General features: G+C 41.2%; 2 protein-coding genes across 5 annotated transcripts in view; one reads left to right on the forward strand and one right to left on the reverse strand.

The window, feature by feature from the left end:
- On the forward strand, positions 1–19002 carry iqck (IQ motif containing K). 3 transcript variants are annotated; one of them, XM_026324841.2, is made up of 10 exons: positions 1–125; positions 227–348; positions 432–570; positions 708–805; positions 1657–1709; positions 1827–1904; positions 2202–2286; positions 8765–8876; positions 12224–12355; positions 18907–19002. In XM_026324841.2, exons 1-10 carry the CDS (start codon positions 74–76, stop codon positions 18912–18914), a joined length of 879 nt encoding a protein of 292 aa, XP_026180626.1. In that variant the 5' UTR covers positions 1–73; the 3' UTR covers positions 18915–19002. The 3 variants fall into 3 exon arrangements, with proteins under 3 accessions (XP_026180626.1, XP_026180625.1, XP_026180624.1); XM_026324840.2 differs by lacking the exon at positions 18907–19002 and adding an exon at positions 12481–15059; XM_026324839.2 differs by lacking the exon at positions 18907–19002 and having other exon boundaries at positions 12224–15059.
- Positions 15104–20407, reverse strand: part of gprc5ba (G protein-coupled receptor, class C, group 5, member Ba) — a 13825-nt gene continuing 8521 nt past the window's right edge. Inside the window, exons 3-4 of one of the 2 annotated variants that reach the window (XM_026324838.1) lie at positions 20110–20231; positions 15104–18446 (exon numbers count right to left, since the gene is read on the reverse strand). In XM_026324838.1, coding sequence (XP_026180623.1) covers positions 18402–18446; positions 20110–20231 — 167 coding nt within the window. In that variant the 3' untranslated portion in view covers positions 15104–18401. Of the gene's footprint in view, positions 18447–20085; positions 20232–20407 lie in introns of both variants that reach the window. The other variant, XM_026324837.1, reaches the window with a different exon arrangement.

The following is a 20407-nucleotide window of genomic DNA, read 5'->3' on the forward strand; positions in this document are numbered from 1 at the left end:
TTTACACCGGAAGTCACCGTTGCCGGCCAACTACCCCCTAGCAACCGCTGGAGAAACCGAGCAGAAAGATTTCATGGCGGAGAGAAACGGTGCCAAAAAATCACTTTGGCAACAAGTGTGCGAAGGTAAGATGGTAATTGCACTAATGTTATCAGTTTAAGCTTGTGTGAATGGCTCGAGTAAAGCCTTGTTTGTTTTTGTTTGTTTGTTTTATGTGCTTTTGGAGAGTATGAAGCTGAGCAGCCCAGTCCTCCCGGTGCTGTGTGTGCAGACAGCAACTCCCTGAACACCCAGTTCTCCCAGTACAGTACACAACCCCCAGCCTCTTATGGACCCACCACCAACAAGGTCAGTTGTACATCTGTCACTGCTGCATTTCACTTCAGCACCCTGTGCAGTAACGAGCCTACAGTTCTCCCTGGTTCCTTTAGGTGTTTGTGGATGATGATCCTCTGAGAGACTTTGACGGTCTTTGCCACCCTGCTCTCACTGGCTACTCTGTTTTAGGAAAACCTCTTCCTCCAGTCCACAAATACCCCTCAGCAGCTGGAACCACTTCTCCCCCACAACGTAAGGTGCATGGCCAGGTTAACCTCCTGGTCTCCTGGTGTTCCTGATTTTCACCTTACTGTAGTTTAATTTTTTTCTTCAGGCACCCAGAGTTAGTTAGAGTTTATCTAAACATAAATGTCGAATGTGTGTGTCAGGTCCTGTCACACGGTTCTTGGAGAAGAGAGTGTTTCCGGTGTTGTTGCCGGGACTGGAGGCTTTGCTGAAAGAAGCTCAGAAACACGACTGTTTCCAGGTTTGAATTTTATTTTAACATTCAACTAATTAATGAACTACAGGTAGCCAATGTTGTAAAAATGACCATAATACAATCTAATGAATATAATTGAATATAGTTCATTAATGTAATTAAAACCCCTAATCCACAGAACGTATGTTGCACCTTTCTAGTGTCACAATGTTGAAAGCATTTGTTCACCATTTGAAGTATATGTGTCTAGCAGGACAGTCACACTATAAATGCATGATGAACTTTAGTCTGTAGGATATGAATCATTGATATTAACATTTTCAGCAGTATATAAACTAGTTAAACATTAGGTAAAAACGTTAAGCTAAAATGCAGCATAGATTTGATGCAGCAGTAATGTATATCCAGAAGCTTATGTATATAATAGTAAAACAATAACAGTGGGCATGTTTTCATATAATGAATACTTTTATTTTTGATATTTGTGGTTAAGTTTGCTGATAATCCTTACAGATGTTTTTCTTAAGTGAGGTTTAAGGATATAAATACTACTAAATTGTAAAGAAACATTCTTTTCTATAGTCAGAGTACATTCAGTCAAGCTCTGTGATAAAATACAGGGTTTATGTTTATGTAGTAGTATATTAATTGATTTATTACACCAAGAAAAGGAATGGGCCAAAATGAGTTTATTTGTGGTCTGTTGACTTTTATCACTCTAAGTACATTTTACTGATGGCATTTCTGTGCCCATGCATTCAAAACCTTGCCTTTCACTTGCTATTAAGTATGTTTACATTATGTTAGTATTTTTTCTCAGCCTGTGTGTATAAGTAGTGCTAAATCCATCTTTATTGCACGTTGCATGGCATTGATTGAGTCCTTTTGTTTTGCAGAAGAAAAAAACAGTATTTAACCCATGTGACTTCCTAACTGAGTGGCTATACAAGTAAGAAGCCTCACATACTGTCACACACACTCATTGCTCTTTTGTCACCCTTTACTTCCTTCCTCATCACATCCCTTAAAATTATAAATTGAAAAATTGTTTGTATTTCTTCTTCAGTCATAATCCTTGCAGGCAGGAACAGGTCCCTGTGAGCTTTTATGACATCCCATTTGTCAAGGACTGGCTCAGCATTCAGTGAGTGTCTCCTCAATCTGTCACCTGTCTCGCACACGAGCTATAGATGTCATTGTTTTCCAGTGTTTTATGTTATATTTTGTCTTTCAAATTTCATACTCATCATATTTCTGTATAATCCCTGGTGTCTAAAGGATAAAACAAAAATAACATATGCACAAACTACATTACAGTTATGGCAATACACAAACATGCACATTCACAGATAAACGCTGTGTTTTTGTTATGTCACATGCCTCCTATTTGTCACAGTTTTTATCTCTTTCTTACTTTCTTTCTTTCTTTATCTAACAACAGTCCCAGGCCTCCAGTTCCTCTGTTTCTGCTCCTAAGTGAAGATCAGGCTGCTCTGCTCATTCAGGCATTTTGGAGGGGATACAAGGTACAATGGACATGGCTAGAAGCAAAATGGTATTTACAGGTCCACTGTCCAACCCCATATAAAAGAACTAGAACTGCCAATGCAGAAAGAGTTCATTTAAGTTAAGAAACTTCAAACATATACAGTAATCTCAAATGACTATGAAAATCAGGGAAATTTCATATGAAAAGCCTGAAAGGAATGCAGAAGTGTTGCTTAATCCTGGGTGTGTATTACATTACAATGTTTATGAAGCTATCACTTCACATATTTGCATATAATTTTACCAATGCATGCCCATGGTTAGTCAGGCTGTCCAACTGTAATTACCACCCTCTTGAACTTTTGTATTTGACTTAAGAAGTTATAATGGGATTTTGAAGTCAAAATCACAAAGGAATCCTGCAATTACCCCACACAGAGCGAGTCCATCTGCCTATTGTGTGTGTGTGTGTGTGTGTGTGTGTGTCTTGGGGGGGGGTCTTTTCAGATACAATAGGCACCCTCTGCGTATGCATTGGCCCACAGTATGATCTTGTTGTATAATCCTAGCCCATTGACAAGCCCCTTTTCCAAGCTGCAATTTAAATCAGCAGCTTGATTATGTCATCAGTGATGCCAGGCTTTAATTCCTTCCTGTGTGGGCTCTGTGGTCTGAAGTGCTGTGTACTTGGATATAAATAGACACACAGACGTTATGAAGCAAGCAGCAGCAATTTCTCCACACATGCACATACAGATAAGCACGGTGTCATATCATATAAGGATGCAATCATGTTTTGTTTGCTCACCAGAACCTTTATTTTTTCTTTTTCCTTTCTGCTTGTAAGAGGATTTCACTTCAGTCTTAGGGCCTGAATTGTTGCAAAGAACACATGGCAGCTGTGTTTCCATGTATATCTTTACTATTTGAATGGTCTAAAAATATAATTTTACATGTAGTTAAATGTATGAGTGTGTGCATCAAAAGAGGTATTGTGTGTGCGTGTGTGTGTATGTGTATGGAATAGTTTGAATCCAGAGTTGGAGAAGTTGTACACCAGTAGGGGGCAATACTTCCTCTTTTTCACTGTGACTAAATTAAATCTAATTGCTGTCTGCTCACATGAGGTGGCAGTGGTGAGCCAGCTGCCTATCACTCCTCAGTGTTTACCTTGAACTAAGACAGGTTCAGTAGTGCCACTGATAGCACTGCAGCCCTGCACCCCAAGGGTTTCATGATGATGAGAGAGACAATCAGAAAGAGACAGGATGTATCTGGAAGGATAAAGCTCAAGCTATGTTTGGAACATTTCTGGATGAATGACAAAAGGGAGGAAAGAGGCAAAATGGTATTGCAGTGTGGCCTTGGGTTAGTAGTTGGATAAGATAGAGGGAATTGCAGCCTTAGTAACATCTATAGTGGGTATGACTAGGAAGAAAGATGGAGGATGGAGGTTCTGAGAAGCACAGAGAGGATGGGAAGAACAGGGAGGAACGCAGCACAATCAAGATTCAAATTTGAGCATGGGTCTCTTCAAGACACATGGCTTCATGACTTATTCAAGATACAAAGGGTGGGAATATTTTGGGTAGACACTGAGGCAAAGGATTGACCAGCTGCTGTTAAGTGGCCTGAGAAAACCTGCTGTTATTAACAGAGAAAGGCAGAGCAGAGACAAGGATTTCAGCACAAAGCATTATCAATAAGGCACTGATGCACTGTCTGTATGTGTGTAACATAATTGCTGTCCATTGAGAATGTGTATCTTTGCAAACAGCATTTAATAATTCAATACTATATTTGTTGTCTCTCATTATGAATTCCTTATGACATTTGATGATGATTGCATTTCCCAGATCTCATATCTAAGTGAGCAATATGAAGCTATATATTACAAAATCTGTGCCAGTATGACATTTCTAAGTCACTGAGAATGTTTTGGAGGATATTAGGATTATCAACACTGTTTTGAATACCTCTTTAAATATTGGAAGATGTAATACAACGCTAATATTTTCATAATTATCGAGATATATTGAAATTGCCCAAATCTAATTTTAAAAATGTACTGTTCTCCTCACTCCCCTCCACACACCCTCAACTTCCCCCCTCATGCTTGCACTCTGCTGTTATATAACCTGCCTGATGCAGCACGGACTGCAGAGTGTGTGTATGTGTGTAGAAAGGCTACCCGACTGACAGCCAGGAAGTATTTTTTATCCCTTCATTATTAATCTCTTTCATCAAAAAATATTGAGGACTGAAGAAGAGTACTTGTGGAGATAGTACACGTACACTCACACCCGCAGTAACTCACATGTACGACCCAGACGATGCAGTTGTTTCTTCTCTTCTCTTTCAATCAAAGAGCTGCTAGGTCTAAACATAGGACATGCGGTAATCTTCTTTACACTGTGTGCCTTAGCACAACTTTAATCCATTCATCCATGTCTGCTATTGTAATGCACACACACAAGAAGTACATGCACACAGACACACACTGCACTGATCACTAAGACTTCTCCAGCTTTCTCAGCTCTAGTCAGCTGAGTTGGAGTGTAATAAATAGGGATTACTATTAGGCTGTCAATATTAGAGAGTTGTGGTCGAACAGAGAAGGAGGCTTTTATTGTAATCATTTCCACTGTCTCTATTGGTGGATACATTAAGTGTATACACAGACTGTGGTTGACCAAATCCTAACTATAGCACAGCACTGTCCTGTGCAGCCTAGCTTTGTCTACCCTTACCTAGCATAACCAATCACATTTCCATCCAACCTGGCCTGAGGGTGATAGGTTATTTTTTTTATTCCACCCACATTTGTTGCCTGATGTGATGTTTGTTTGTTTGTTTGTTCTTCTTCTTGTTTTTTGAAAACTTAAAACAAGGATTTTACTTTTTTGGGAAATATTATTAACACATTTGCTTTAAGGTGGAGAGTTAGATGAAAAAATGGATACTATCATTTTTGTCTGTTAGACACAAAGCTAGCCAGCTGGTCTTTTTATTTAGCTTAGTATGTCTGGAAATAAATGGAAACAGTTAGTCTGGTTAAAAACTATAAAGAATGTCTACATATGACAATTTGTACGACAGTTACATTGGCCTAATGCCAGCCTTGTTATAATCCCAACATGTCTTAGGAAGGTCTTCTTTGACTAGCAGGCCTAGTTATTGTCAAAAAGTGGGGCACTGTGAACAATGAGTAGTATTCCACTTGACATTATATAACAGGGATGGATAAAAGACAACACGCTTACACTGAGAGCTGCATTGTCAACAGTAAAAGTAGGTCTGTGATTCCAGTTCAATGATCCAAGAGCAGCAATGGAAGAATAGATTTGAATTGAGGTCCAGTGTTAAATCAGTGACTCGTCATGTCACATGCCATGACACACCAGAGGGGCTGTTGGGCTGAACTGGTCCCCAGTGAGATGGACTGGTCATAGCATTAGGAGCCTGCACAGGTACCCTTGTAATTCCCCAGATCATCTGCAAGACCATTTGAGACTTTATTTGTCTTTAAGTGTCCTTACAATGGACAGTAGGGTCACAGTGCAACCACTTACTGTGTATGAGTCCACAGAGACATGTATCAGTTCACAGGTTGTTCAGCTGGTTAAGCCTTGATGGAAGCATCAGTCAACAAAAAGGTGATGGATGGGTGGGTGGATGAGTCTGAAGGGTGGCTAAAGCAGGCTGTGGTGGCTGCGTCTTTATGCAGGTTGTCAGTGTGGCTGATGATGTGACTGCAGTCAGTCCCACTGAACAGAAGCCTTTGTGCTGCTGCATAGTGTGAGACTGGGAGAGGGGCTCAGTCTCACAGGCAGCTTTGCACAAAAAGGAAGGCAGCTTGAAAGGCTGTGCAGTGGGATTGAAGTCTGTGAGAACGAGGGTGAGAAGGGCATACTGTGTTGTTGTGGTTGTACATGTTGTACACACTGAATGGTGAATGTTCGGGATTCTGCTTGTCTTGCTGGTTGTGTTGGTTTTGAGATATGACAGAGGACAGAGTCCATACCTTTAGTGTTTGTGCTTGTCTGTGATTTTTAATGTGTGTGAATTTTCTTGGGGTTGTGTTTTTGCATGTCAGATAATACATGTAAATGCGTGGAGCCTTGCAATGTCTTGGTGATTATTCTTTTCACTCTAGTTCCAATCTTCATGCATACACACGAGATGAGTGAGTCACATGCACACTGAAACAGACTGTCACATGTACAGTGACAATTTTAGCCACAAGCTACTGTATTATCGATGGTTCAATAAGGATTCACACTAGGCATCTAATAGATGTAGGTAGATGAAAACAGCACATACACAGCATACAGCCCTACCCTTGCTTCTTGCCCACAGTCAAAACAATACTTCACCCTTACTAATCAGCTATGGAGATGCACACAGACAGGCTTCATGATGCTCACATACATACACATACACATACAGACACACACACACAACTCAGCTCTTTGTCTCCTGCTATGACACACAAACCATCAGTATCCTGTATGCATATGCAGTGCATCGACATGACAAGTACCGAGAAAAGCTTTATTTGTCTTTTTGTCTCTTAAATGGAGATCTCAACTTTCTGCAGGAGAGCAATGGAAAGTGACACAGAGTAGAAATTGCCACACAGATGCAAACACAGACACACAAGCGATGGTGAGCACACACAACAGACTGCAGCCCCCTCACCCATTCTGACCCTCACCCCTCATTACCATTTCTATAGTTTGCTCCCATCAGCAGTGGGGCTGTTGCAGCCCTATGACACCCAGTGAATTAACTATTGGAGCTCACTAGTGTTACCCAACCCTTTATCAAGCTTATATAACAGGCCCACTTTCATACTCACTGCTAATAGCAACACTTTTGCCACCACATAAGCAGGCACACCGGGGAGAAAGTTGGGGTGAGGGTAGACTGGAGTAGGAGGAGAACAAGACTGGAGGGAGGAGAGGTGTGGGAGAAACCAAATAGAGAAAAGAGAGGTGAAACAGATGAAAAGGATGCTGGCAGATGAGGAGAGATTAAGGTGTTGGGATGGAAGACTGTATGAAACTACCATACTGAAGAAGCGCAAGAAAACAAAAACCAACTAGAGACAAATAAAAAAGGCGAGGGAAGAAAATGAAGACGAGGGAGGCCTAGTTAGTGTTAGGATGAAAAAATGAAGACAGGAAAGGGATGAGCTCTTCAGGAACATTTTCTATTAATCTAAAGTAACAAGTCTGTTTAGTAATTTCCCCACCTTATTGTGGTGGAGAGGTTTGAGTATCCGAAAGATCCTAGGAGCTGTGTTGTCGGGGGCTACCTGCCCAGGGTAGGGTCTCTCAAGGCATAGAGGTCCTATGTTGATGGGCCAGACTAAGAGCGGTTCAAAAAGCCTCTCATAGACAAAGGGAAATAAAGGACCATGACCCTGGAGCCAGGCCTGGGATCGGGGGCTTATAGGCGAGTGCCTGGTGGTCAGGTTTCTCTCCATGGGACCTGGCTGGGCAAAGCCCGAAGGGACGATGTTGGGGCCAGCCTCCAGTGGACCCACCACCTGCAGAAGGAGCTGTAAGGGGCCGGCGCATCTTGCATTGGGAGGTGGTCAAAGCCGTGGGACTTGATGACCTGATCCCTGGATGCTGAAACTGGCTTTAGGGACATAGAATGTCACCAAGCGGCTGAAATGAGTTTCCTCTGCAGGGTGACCTGGCACTCCCTCAGAGATAGGGTGAGGAGCTCGGTCACCTGGTAGGTGCTTGTAGTAGAGCTGCTCTTCTTCCACATCGAGAGGAGCCCGCTGAGGTGGCCCAGGCATGTGTTCCAGATGCCTCCTGGACGCCTCCCTGGGGAGGTGTTCTGGGCTTGTCCCATCAGGAGGAGGCCCTGGGGAAGACCCAGGAAAAGCTGGAGGGACTATGTCTCTCGCTTGCCTGGGCACGCCTCGTTATTCCCCTGGAAGAGCTGGAGGAAGTGTCTAGGGAGAAGGAAGTCTGGACATCTCTGCTCAGTCCACTGCCCCCACGACCCAGATAAAACGGAAGAAGATGGACAGATAGATGTTTAGTAATTTGTCATGAAAGCCTACAGCCCACATGCAAACATACACAACAACAGGGATTTCCTCCAGAAACAAAAAGCCACTTTTAGTCTTTAATTATAGCAAAGATGATGAAGCAACTAATGGCATGGTTTATGCTGTTCTTACAGAAGTAATGACGTTAGAGCATAAGCATTTTTTAAGTGGTCAGAAACAGGGTGACTTAGCTATTGCGATATGGAGGTTGTGCTCTCTCCAGCCACAATAAATTAACCACTTTGACTGTTTGACCATACAAATCTGAAACCGACTGCAACTGAAAGACATCAATTATAACAAATAATGGACATTCTAAATGGGTCACTTTATACAACACTTTGGCTTACCAATACTGATTATCTTACAACCTAATTAAGCTATTGATTATGTTTGCTGATGTGAATTTATGCATGTGCTGCATGTGTGTGTGTGTGTTATAGGTCAGGGCACGTCCAGATGTGCAAGAGCTGCGCCAGTGGCAGAGAGAACTGAGAGAGAACCATGACATTGCCAGAACTGTCGAACACTTCTGGGCCCAACAAGAGAGCCGAGGTGAATGTACTCATACTCACTCACACACACATATGCACACACACACACGCACACACACACACACACACATAGGCCCTAGACTCACTGGCAAAACTGTTAGTGTTGAATTTTCTCCTGTGGCCGACAATAGCTGCTGATAGGCGAGCAGAATGCCAGCACACATTAACACACAAGCTTGAAAGCATATAAACCCATACACAGTACAGTCTCAGGTACACATTTACACACACACAAAATGCAGAGATACGCTAGTTATACCAACAGGGCTTTGAAGTTAAGTCCAAGTGAGGAGGATTCTGACCGCAGTGACAGAGACAATGGAGGCAGTGACAAAGACTGAGACAAGGTGAGAAAGAAAAGAGAGAAGGAGACAAAAAAATGAAAAAGTAAACAAAAGAAAATGTCTGCAGGGCTTAGGGTGTGTTTGTGTGGCAGAGGATGGGGGCTACATGTGAAGAAAGAGGAGACAGACAGCAAAGAGGGAAGTAGACAGAAAAGTGTAAAATGATAAAATGTGTGTCTGTGTGCATGCACATGAAGTATGGAGTAGAGCAGCTGAGAATGCAGACCCAGGTCCAGTGTGACTGACTAGCATTAGAGCTCAAGGAAAGTGACAAAACTTTGTCCTTGAACACACAAACACACAGTGGTGTTTTTTTTTTAAACACAGTGTCAAAGCCAAACTAACACGAAAATACTTTTTTTTTTTTTTTTTTTTTTTATTTATTAAAAAGGCATGAAAATCAATAGACCTATAGGACTAAACACTGATTTGATCTGTTTGTTGCTCTAGGATTGCAATGTGTGTTAGACAGTTGGCTGAGCCTCCACTTTGATCCAGACGGCTCTCAACTGGATTGCCATGATTTTTTTTACACACATTCATGGTGCTTAGAGAAAGAATGCTACTGACTTTTGTGATCCTGACTTTGTCACCAGCCAGACATTTTTGGTCAAATGTATCAACAGCTATGGGATGGAAATTCTATAAAATTGTGGTTACAATTGTCATGTCTTTGGAGATCAACTCTTTTTTTTTTTTTTTTTCATGTAATCCCATCATTAGGTAAAATACTTTGACATATGACCAAACACGAAGCTAGTGACATAGTGACGTTCCTGTCAACCTGCTAAATTTCAGCATGTTAGCACGGTTATTTTGAGCATGTTGCCAAGCTGGCATTGTACCACAGAGTGCCATTACATGACAGCTAGTGAGCAAGGAGACAAAAAGTCAGAACAGAAAGTTTTAAATAATAGATTAGTGGTTGAAATTTCCAGATTCAGCCATTTGAGTGTGCTAGAGGTATGACTGCAAACTTGACCAGGGATGGATAGTTCTCAGAATTACAAGCCTATTTTTAGCTACTCAATTTATTGTCATTTATTAAAGTGCGTCTGACTCATTTTTGCAGTAAAATAAAATTGCAATTCAACTCTGTATCCCTGTTGCTTCATAATTTACATTTCTTTGTGTTGAACTTGCTCTAAAGGGTGGCAGTAAAAAGACTCCCTTGTAAAATAATGATGTATGTATGAAAAGAACACTTCATACTTAGCCAAGACAAACAGTCTTTCCATCACTGATGGATAGTCTCATCTGAGAGGGGAAAAAAAAAAGGTTGATCACTAAACGCTTGTCATGGTTTTTGTCACTCACCAACAATGAATGACACAAACATAAATTCAGGTTGTTTCCACACTGACACATTCCACACAACAAAGGTGCTCACTGCAGCCGTGGCAGGCCAGCGAACATTCTTCCACTGGGGTGCTGCCACCACACTGTGCTGCTGCTGCTAACTCCTGCTGCTGCTACTGCACCACTACTGCTGACCTGACATTCTAGCAGGGGGCCTGGGGATGTGTGTCTGAGTGTGCAAGAGTCTGCCATTTTCTGACTTCTTCAACAAAACCTGAAATGCATGAGAATGGGAGAGACACAGAAATGTGTGAGCTAGCTGTGGGGAGGACAGGGAAGAGATTGGTGCTGAAGTTGCAGTTTGTTGGTTTTGAGCACTGACAGATAAATGAGCCATGTCTGGGACAGGGGCAGAGGTAGAGAGACAGAAAGGGTGAAATTATTTAGAGTAGCCCCTCCCTGCTGTGTACACAGTCTTTAAGTCGATCCAACAACAGCTGCGCTCATCTCATTTGACTCGAGGAGACCAGCGATACCTCTTCTATCATTTCATGCTTCACAGTCTGAAATCAGAATTAGTCAAAGATGGAGAAAAACAATATGCAGCAAAATGACCAAGAGAGCAGACACACAATGATACTCAGGGTTAAAAAGTCATGGATCGTTGTACAGGTGCAGCTCTCATCAGCTCATGAATCACTACAATGCTGTCCTTGACTGTAGCCTGACATGGATGTTAAAACTGAGTGGCCGTGTATTCTTTTAAATTTTTCCAAATGGTAATAAAAGGATCAATGAGTCAGACCACTTCTCTCAAAATCGAAATTCATGTTGCTGTAAATAGTGTTATGAGACACGTCTGGTACATATTGTATTCTGCTTTATTATTTCTTCCTGTTTCATTATAAACACTCTGCACGCCATGTTTTTGAAGACAACATTTTTAAAAAATATCAGTTCATGATATCTAAAACAGGAAAAAGCATTTGAGAGTTAAAATAAAACGTACCAAGGGCTGCATTGGTGCAGATGTTTCTACAGATGGTGATACTACACCTCAGGAAAAAAAAGCTGTAATTATGACTTTTAAAAGCTATACTTTGAAACAGTTTGAGTCACTGTGTGTAAATAAAGTAACACATCTTCCGGAGGTGTCATTTTCAAGCTGCTGGTGGCTCTTGTTGTGGAATAAATGGCCAGAAATAGCTGTCTACTCATCATAGCTTCATCCATAATATCAAAGCCATTGCCTATTACTGGCTAACAAAAGGCTACTACAATACCCTTTCAGCTGTTGCAGGGAGCAAGTGTTAGGAACTGGCTGAATCATGGTTTATTAAACAGGTTCACAGTTTTTTGTTAAAGTGCTTTCCTACCAATTATAGCCTGGAAGAACACAGCTTCAGCAATATTTTATTTTTGAAAAACAAATGTTTAAGCCTTTAAACTTCAGAATAATGTACTTGTCTGCAGAAGCATCGCAGTGGCCATGTTTTGGTACATGTAAGGATTTCTTAAAGCTTTTCATTTTTTAATAGAAGATTTTTTTTCTACTAAGGTACAGGTGGACTGCAAGATTTTAAAAAATAAAGCATATTGATATTAGGATACCATGTCTCTTTCTTGATGGTGAAAATTTATTACATTCTGTTTAAAAACACTGAGCAAGTCATACTGAGGATGCATTTTTTTGGTTTTTCTCCAGTGGGCTCAGCCATGACAGATCCTTCAGAAAGCCCCCAACACGGTAATGCTGATGTGTCCATCAAGGTGGTTCCCCCAACCCCTCAGACCGCCGTGGTTCAGCTCCCTATCACCCAGGTGTCCTCTGAAGCCGGTGAGTGGCTGACTCCCAGCATGCACAGCATAGAGGAAAATGGCCTCCACACCATCACTGAATAATTTCCTGTCTGCATCTGAGCCTGTGACAGGTCCTGACTGCAGTGTCTCCCTCTCTACTAGGAACTGACAACCTGAGCTAGTCCAGTGGTACTGAAATCATTAGCTTTGTGTACAGGGTTGTTCCGATGTTTAAAGACAATTAAACTGTTCGGTGGATGTCAAACTGACCAAAGTGATCAGTCAAACAAGCCATTAAAAAGGCCTGTATGAATTGGAAATGTCCAGCCAGGGATTTATGATCTGAAGTCCATGTCTAATTAGTTGATTGCTTTTATTGCCTTTTTGATGGATCACTTCTCTTTATGTCTCACCCAGCAAATAAACACACTATAGTATGGTTCACATACTGTATTGTACTGTTGGGAGTGAAACCTCTTGTAACAGCCTCTGTATTTCCTCTCAACACATCTAGCTGCTCACTGGAAAATAACCAAGCATATTTCCTTGACTTGTCATTTCCCTTTTCCAATACATATCACTCCACAAAGGAGGTTATAACCTTTCCTTTTAAGCCAGGGGGCCAGGGTAAAAGGTGACTCGACACACACTTTCTATCCTGTTTATCGGGAAAGGAAATTACCCTGTGATGGAAAGTGAAAGTGTTTAAAACCATCACTGAGCTCTGACAGTGCAGCAAAATGAAATGTACAATATGCTCTCTGGGTCTTACCATTTTCAAGTGACATTAACCTTGTTATGTATCTCGTGACACTATGTCGACTAAATGTTATATCAACAAAAACTGTTGATAATAATATACCCCATTATTATTTAGGAGAAGGTGTTAAACTGGTTTACCTTACATCAAATTTACATTTCTACTATACGAACATTTTGGTATGACAGGAAAATAGTTTCTTGTCTTGTGGCTTGGCCCAGTGTATAAAAACATCAACTTAGTTAGCACATTATGTAAAATGTACATGCATACAACTATGACTATGACTCACTGTCATAAGACTCTGACACTCCATAATGGTGTCTTTGCCTAATATTTTTGGTAACTCGCATGTGAATATTTTGCACATGCTGTATTTTTATTTTTGTGTATAGAGTTTTTTCTGTTACTAGGTCTTTTGCATCACCCCTGCTGAGCCTGGTACCTTCAGTTGTCTATTTTTGCAGCTAGTAGTGATAAAACAGCACTTAAATCTCACAGATCAGCCATGAGAAGTTCACAAAGTTTATTAGCAAAAAATTTCCTGGGTAAACTGTGACAGGCTGTGTGCTGCTCAGCTGACTCTCCTGTTGTTTGCCTTCCTTCATGGTGAATTTAAGGATAGTGTGGGTCGTAACTGTCTTTTATTGTAATTTAAAGTGAATTAAGTGCACTCCTGACATATTTCCATCACTACTTGAACCCAGCGTACTTGAGAGGATACTTGTGGTTTCGTCTCAGGTCTCTATAAAGTAACAAGGTGGCGGTCTTGTGATGGATGCCCTTACTGCCCATCCCAGTCACTGATTCACATTCCTTCACAGTGAGGCATGAAGAGGGTCATATGTCTCCCTTTGCAGGTACTGTATGGGAATGCCCGAGACAGCTGCCACTGGGTAAGGTGATAAAATACCCATTTCATTCTGGGGACATCTGATAGTGCAGCCAGCTCCACAGTGTCTGGCAGCACAGGGCCTGACTGAAACTGGATCACACAGCAGTAGGAGGGAGTGGGCACTGGGCTGTCAGAGCAAAGCCAGATAAAGCTGGTCCTGGGCTGCAATTCCAGGCTGAAGGTGGAAGTGTAGAATACCACTGTGTTTACACACAGACATCCTGACTAAAGCTGAAACGTTTCAGCTCTGTGTGGGCTACAAATTCACATAGTTAAATACAATATTTTAGGGAGCAACAATTTTATGGATAAGAGATGCTGACATGGTTTAAAAACAGACCAGGAACTGCTTCATGACCTTTAGGATTTAAGTGAATGCATACTGTTGACCTATTAAACATCCTTTAAAAAGTCACTGTTTTGGGGAGCATGCCTATTTGCTTTGTTATATTGTTACTGATAAATTAGAATATTGCACAATAAACATGAAGCTGCAGCAAGCAGCTGGTCAGCTTAGCTTTGCATAATAATTGGAAAAAGCTGGTCTGACTCTGACCAAAGGTAACAAATTCTGCCTCCCAGTACTTTTAAACCTCACTAAAGTTCCAGACTATTTCTTGGACTTCCTTGAGTCTCCTCCAATTGTCTTCATAGAAATAGAATAGAAAGCCTGTTAAATTGTCAATTGCTGTTCTTACCCTTTGGTTTTTCAATCAATTAAACAAACAGCATGATAATTAGTGAACTTTAGACTTGTGAATTTTATTACCTTTGGGCAGAGCAAGGCTAGCTCTTTCCCTGTGCTAAATCAAATCTTTAACTCTTGGTGAGCAAATGAATAAGCACTGAACTATCCTTTTAGGGATTTAATATTGAAGTGTATTTCAAAACATTTATATTGAAATTTGTGGTGATTTAATTAGTTTAGCATACCTTGGTTAGAGTTTTAAATTGCTATTTGATAGATTGCTAATTGATAGATTGTTTAAATAATGCTTTCTAATTCATTCTCACGCTCAAACATTTTTTTCAGCCTCAAATTTACAGTATTTGTCAGGCTTTTATTTTGACACCCTTCACAATAATCCTGCATCACTACTGGGGAACAAAACACCAGATCCAATTAAAAGTTAACTACAAACATGACACTTTTATTGAGTTTTTTTCCTGAATTGGTTACAGAAACAAGAGAGTTAACTTTTTTATTTTTCTTATCAGGGGAATCAAGTTCTATACATAGGCATGCTGCGTCACTGCACAGTCACAGCTGTGAAAACCAATATTACCCCTGTCAGCTGCCCCGCTGGAACAGTCTGAAGGCAAGACAAATCAGGAGAGGACAGGCAAGGACATGTCAAACCCAGGGTGTATGGGTGTTCAAATGGGCTGCCCAGGGATGACAAACTTAACATATAGAAGTTTTGTGCAAATTTCACCACAGTCTTTGATTTTAAACACAGAGACAATATCATTTGGAAGATTCTTTTCCCCTCAAGTCTTCAGACTAACAGAGGATGTCATTAACAGGTCCAGTGATGTTGTCATTTTCTTCCATCGTACTGTTTTGGACCATTTTCCCCTAACTTTAATCTCTTTGCTTCTCAAGAACCAGCTCTCTTTTGTGTTTAAGAAAACACAGACATTAAGTGTGTCATCTGATATACACTGAAATTATGATTGCTGTCACATGACCCTTACATAAATAGTTAGTATTCAAAAGTATGTCTGAGAAAGGTCTTACATGTAGAAATGGTGATAAGCATGCACAGATAGGTAGTCGACAAGTGCAAAATCTACGAAGTCACGTTATTATTCTTATTATTTTTTGTACTTCACATTAAGTGAAAACATCACAAGAATTGAAACCTCCCCCCTCAAGTCCAACGCATTATCTCATTACTGCTGACCATCCAAAACCCTGAGGACAGTTCTTCATGGGGATCAGGGATCAGCCTGTTTCTGACCAGGGTCGGCCCAAACAGAGCCTGACATAACAGGACAGACTGTCTTTGTGCATGGAGCTGGCTTTCTAGAACCAGTCCTATTTTAGACTAGCCAGTGGGTAAGATGTAAATATACACCTGCATTGAATGGTTAGCCTGTAGTTTTATGGTGGAATGGTTATTGGTAGGCTTGGAAGTCAATTTATTCTGCCCTCTGTTTTTTGCCATTTTGCCTAAAGTATCCCAGAAGACTTTTTTTTACTGAAGTGCCAAAAATTATTAACGGCCATTGTCATTGTTTGTATCCCTGGAACTGCTGCAGCAAAGAGTGGACCACTGTCTTGACTCGAACAAAGTAAATCCCAATAAATGACAAATTATATCATTTCTTTGAACATGAATCAAACAGAAAATAAAATATAAACATATCTAGTGTTGGCAAAACATTTTCAAAATGCTAGTTTAAAAAATAAAAGACACCTGCAAGAGAAGAATAAAAGCACAATGTAATAACAAGCAAATGTATGAACACGGAGCAAACCAGTTAAAAAAAAAAAAACCCAGATAAAAAACAGTTTGCAGTGGTCAGTTCTCCAGTGGGTCATATGACACTGGTCTCTAAACTCAGCCTACAGTTAAAAAAAAGTAAACAAGCAAGCAAAGCTTCACTACTATGTACACAGCTTCTCGGGTGAAAGAGAGCTGGTATCACAATGAAGGAAAAGGGCGTGAAATGAAGACTCCAGTGAAACAAGAGTCCCTCTTGGCACAGGGACTTGAGCTATAGCTGACCACAGTAAGACAGGAGGAGGAGGAGGAGGGAGAGACACTTCACCAGATACAGACGACAACCACACAGAGCAGAGCAGCACAGCCGCCCCCACGTCACACACACACACACACATACACACAGAGAGACCTGGGAACCATTTTCTCACACAGATTGGAGGCTCACTGAAGGAAGTCTGTCACATGGACTCCCCTTGGACTTCGTCTCTCTCACTGTCTCCTTCCTCATCACTCTTCCCATCATCCTGTCCTCCCTTCTCCCCCTCTTATATTAAATTTCCCTTTCTACCTTGCCCTGTAAATCTGATCCTTCTAAGGCTCCACACTCCAGCCACAGCTTTATAAATAGCATGTCACTCACAGTTTGATTACTGTATATGCATTAGTGTTGTTCATATAGTTCTGTGCCTCACTGGGAAGTTGTGTGGGGGAATATTTAGCACCAGAATCCAACCTTGACTTTGAATTTTTCCTCATCAACTCCTGACATGCAAAAAAACACAACACTCACATAGCACACATAAACACAGATAGAGGAACTAAGAACAGGAGACCATTTCATTCTCTGACCATTTCCTCACTCCGTTTCCTGCTGATATAAAGTGGCAGTTTCTCCTGGCTGCTTCAAACAGCCAGTGGACAACGGAGATGTGGGAGAGCAGCACATCAGTCTGACCTAGATTCATGAACCAGTGCCTCCCCACTGATGACTGATGCCCTCATCGTCCAATCGGAATCCACTCAATGCAGCTGTTTATCTTACAGCAGTTCATTAACAGCTTGTAATCCTTCTGTTCAGGTGCTCCAGGCTGCTTGTGTTGTGTTCACGGTCACTGGGAACTTCTTTTCCAACCACAGCTGAGTGCTTCACAGTTTGTTTTTGCAAAGTGACCATGCAGGTGGGAGGATGAGGCAAAGTGAAGAGAGTGTTGTGTTATATTCACAGAGAAATGCAGACCTTAATTAACATAGATAAGAGAGGGAGGGAAATGCAGGGGTTAACAGTCTGGAGAGGGAAGGATTGTTGGAGTGGTAGAGGTGAGATGTAGGGAATAGACACACACTCTCTTTCCTCTCAGATACAGTACTCTACATACACACCCACAGAGGCTGGATTCTTTCAAAAAGGGCTGTTCTTGAGTTGTACAGTTGCCCATGTACTCTCTCTTCACCTACGCTGTGGATGGATGGAGGACAGAGCCAAATGTTTCCACTTAAGTGCCAGCGTTGTGATGAGAAGCAGAAAAGACATCCTGACTGGCAGGAAGAGAGAGAGTTGGAAAAAGCAATATATTTCACAGTTTTCAAGGATTCTTACAGTGCTGTAGTCTCAGAGGAGCAAATCAAACATAAGGGAAACGAATACTGCAAGTTAATGTTTTCAGATCTGAGTCAGCGTGTTTTGTTTTGCTACTTGCTGGTCACACTTTTATACCCATTTATAGACATTTGTGTGCTAGAGGAGCTTTAGCTCTGTCCTCCATACCATATGCTCTCTCAGTCTCACACACACTCATACAGTAGTTGATTGGCACACAGTCAGTGTTAAAATCAGTACATAGAGTGAAAGAGCCCTGCTGGCATCTTTTAAGTCCAGATCAACCAAAACGGGCCCTTCATCCCAGACTCCTCCCACCTCACCCTCTTCATCCTCCTCTTCATTTTCTATCTTGCATCCTCTTTCCAACCCTCTCACTCACCACAGCTGCCTCCCCGTGTAGGTTGGAGGGGCAGAGGGCACCTGTAGAAGGAAAAATGAAGTTTGTTAATAGTAATGTGGGTAGTAGTGCTTTACACATACGCATTACACACATGCGTTGCATAGCATAGTTGCATAGCTCCCATTCAAACCTAAGTTTGTCCATAGGTTTTTTGATTGTATTTATTTTGATATATATTTATTTACTCACTAAAATGATCTTTGGAATTTTAAACTGCCAACACCCATAGCAGAGAAGAGAGATGATTTAAAAAAAAAAAAGTTTATTCTGGTTGTTTCTATATGTTAGCAGTAATTAAGCTGATTAAGCAGACAGGAGGTTTCTCCTCTCAAACTACATAATTATAAATGTGATTATATAAATATAAATATAGGAATAGAATTTGTATTTCAAGTTTTTTTAAATCCTCCAACATTATATGCCCCTTGCCCACCTGTTAATTTAACATAAACCCTTTTGTGCTCTTGTATCATCTGGCAGCTGTCTAACTGTGCAAGATTTTAAGGCAAAGCGTGGAGAAGCATCATTTACGTAATGTGCTCCACAAACCTGGAACGAATCTCCAGAAGACCATCTATCACCACCTTTAATGCTTTATGCTCCTTTCCTTTTAAAGCTATTATTAGAACTATTTTTACTGTATGAAAAAATCACCTTGCAGCATGTCTGCAGCTCACAAACTAACACTGTAAAGTGTAAAAATGACATGTTGTCCTGGTAGGCTGACTTTGTTGCTACTGATCAGAACCAAGTTAGTAGTTTTCATGATTTTTAGCATTTGTGGTAAGCTAACTGATGGCATTAATAGTGTATAGACAAGAAAGTGATATTGATCTTATCTGACTCTCTTTAGTCAGCTCAGTCTTACAAATGAAGACAATTATCCGCCTCTCATTTGCATCCAGCTTTGTTTCCTTTTTATTTTCCTCTTTTCATCTTTTGCATTTTGTTTGTATTATATTTATCCCTAATTTTGATGTATTAAAGCCAGATTTCTACAAATATCTCATATACCTTATGAAAATGATTTCCCTTTAAACACGTAAATAAATGCAGGCACAAATGGACAGTTCATGTGAATTAATATTTTATGCAGAGCAGCTTCAGGAAAAGTCTCTGCATTCGCTCTGTTGGCACGCCTCAGTACAGTCTCTATGAAAAGTAGAGATTCTACAAATTATCTTTTAGACACTAGAGTGTTGCTTCAGCATTTTCACCTCCAGTGGTGTGTGAGCCTGTGTGTTGTGCTGTTGTATGGTGTACTTTATTCATAGCACAGTGGCTGCAAAGCAGTTCACCTGTGTCCGCCATTCATTCTGTATAATGAAGGGTGTGACAAACAGCAGACAACCTCATCACTCAGTGGACAGATACCATTGCAGCTTACATACACACACAGGAACCCATGGAAACACTGTCACTGTCACCCGTGCACTAATTAATGAATGGCCATTCGTGACAAACCCATCCATGCATGTGTACACACAATGTATTACACTACACACAGGCACGTAAACATGCACACACACTGAAAATGCACGCACACACTCACACCTCTCCCTCATTCTTTTGCAATGACGTACGGTCTGGAACGCACAAATGTGCATGCAGTCTTGTCGGCGTGGTCGAATGAGAGAGCGGCGTGTAAGCGGCGTGTACCTGTGACTGGGAGGATGTACTCACCGCACCACCGTTCAGGATCATGGTCATCTCGGTGGGCTGGTAGACATTGCTGCGAAAAGGAGCGCTAGGCCTGGCACCAGTGTTAGTTGTATGTTGCCCAGCACCACCACCGCTCCTTAAGCCTGGCATGGAATAGACAGAGAGCGAGGCGGACAGAGATTACTCACTGTTACTCACCACATCAAGAAAGAAACACTTGCTGTGTGACTCTGAACAGAAATTTCCTCTTAGACTTATTTCTAGCCACATGCAAATATTTCCTGGTGTTCTATCACTTTGGCCTACATTCCTCCTGCAG

This window comes from Mastacembelus armatus, chromosome 8, assembly GCF_900324485.2.
Source record: "Mastacembelus armatus chromosome 8, fMasArm1.2, whole genome shotgun sequence".
Lineage (NCBI taxonomy): Eukaryota > Metazoa > Chordata > Actinopteri > Synbranchiformes > Mastacembelidae > Mastacembelus > Mastacembelus armatus.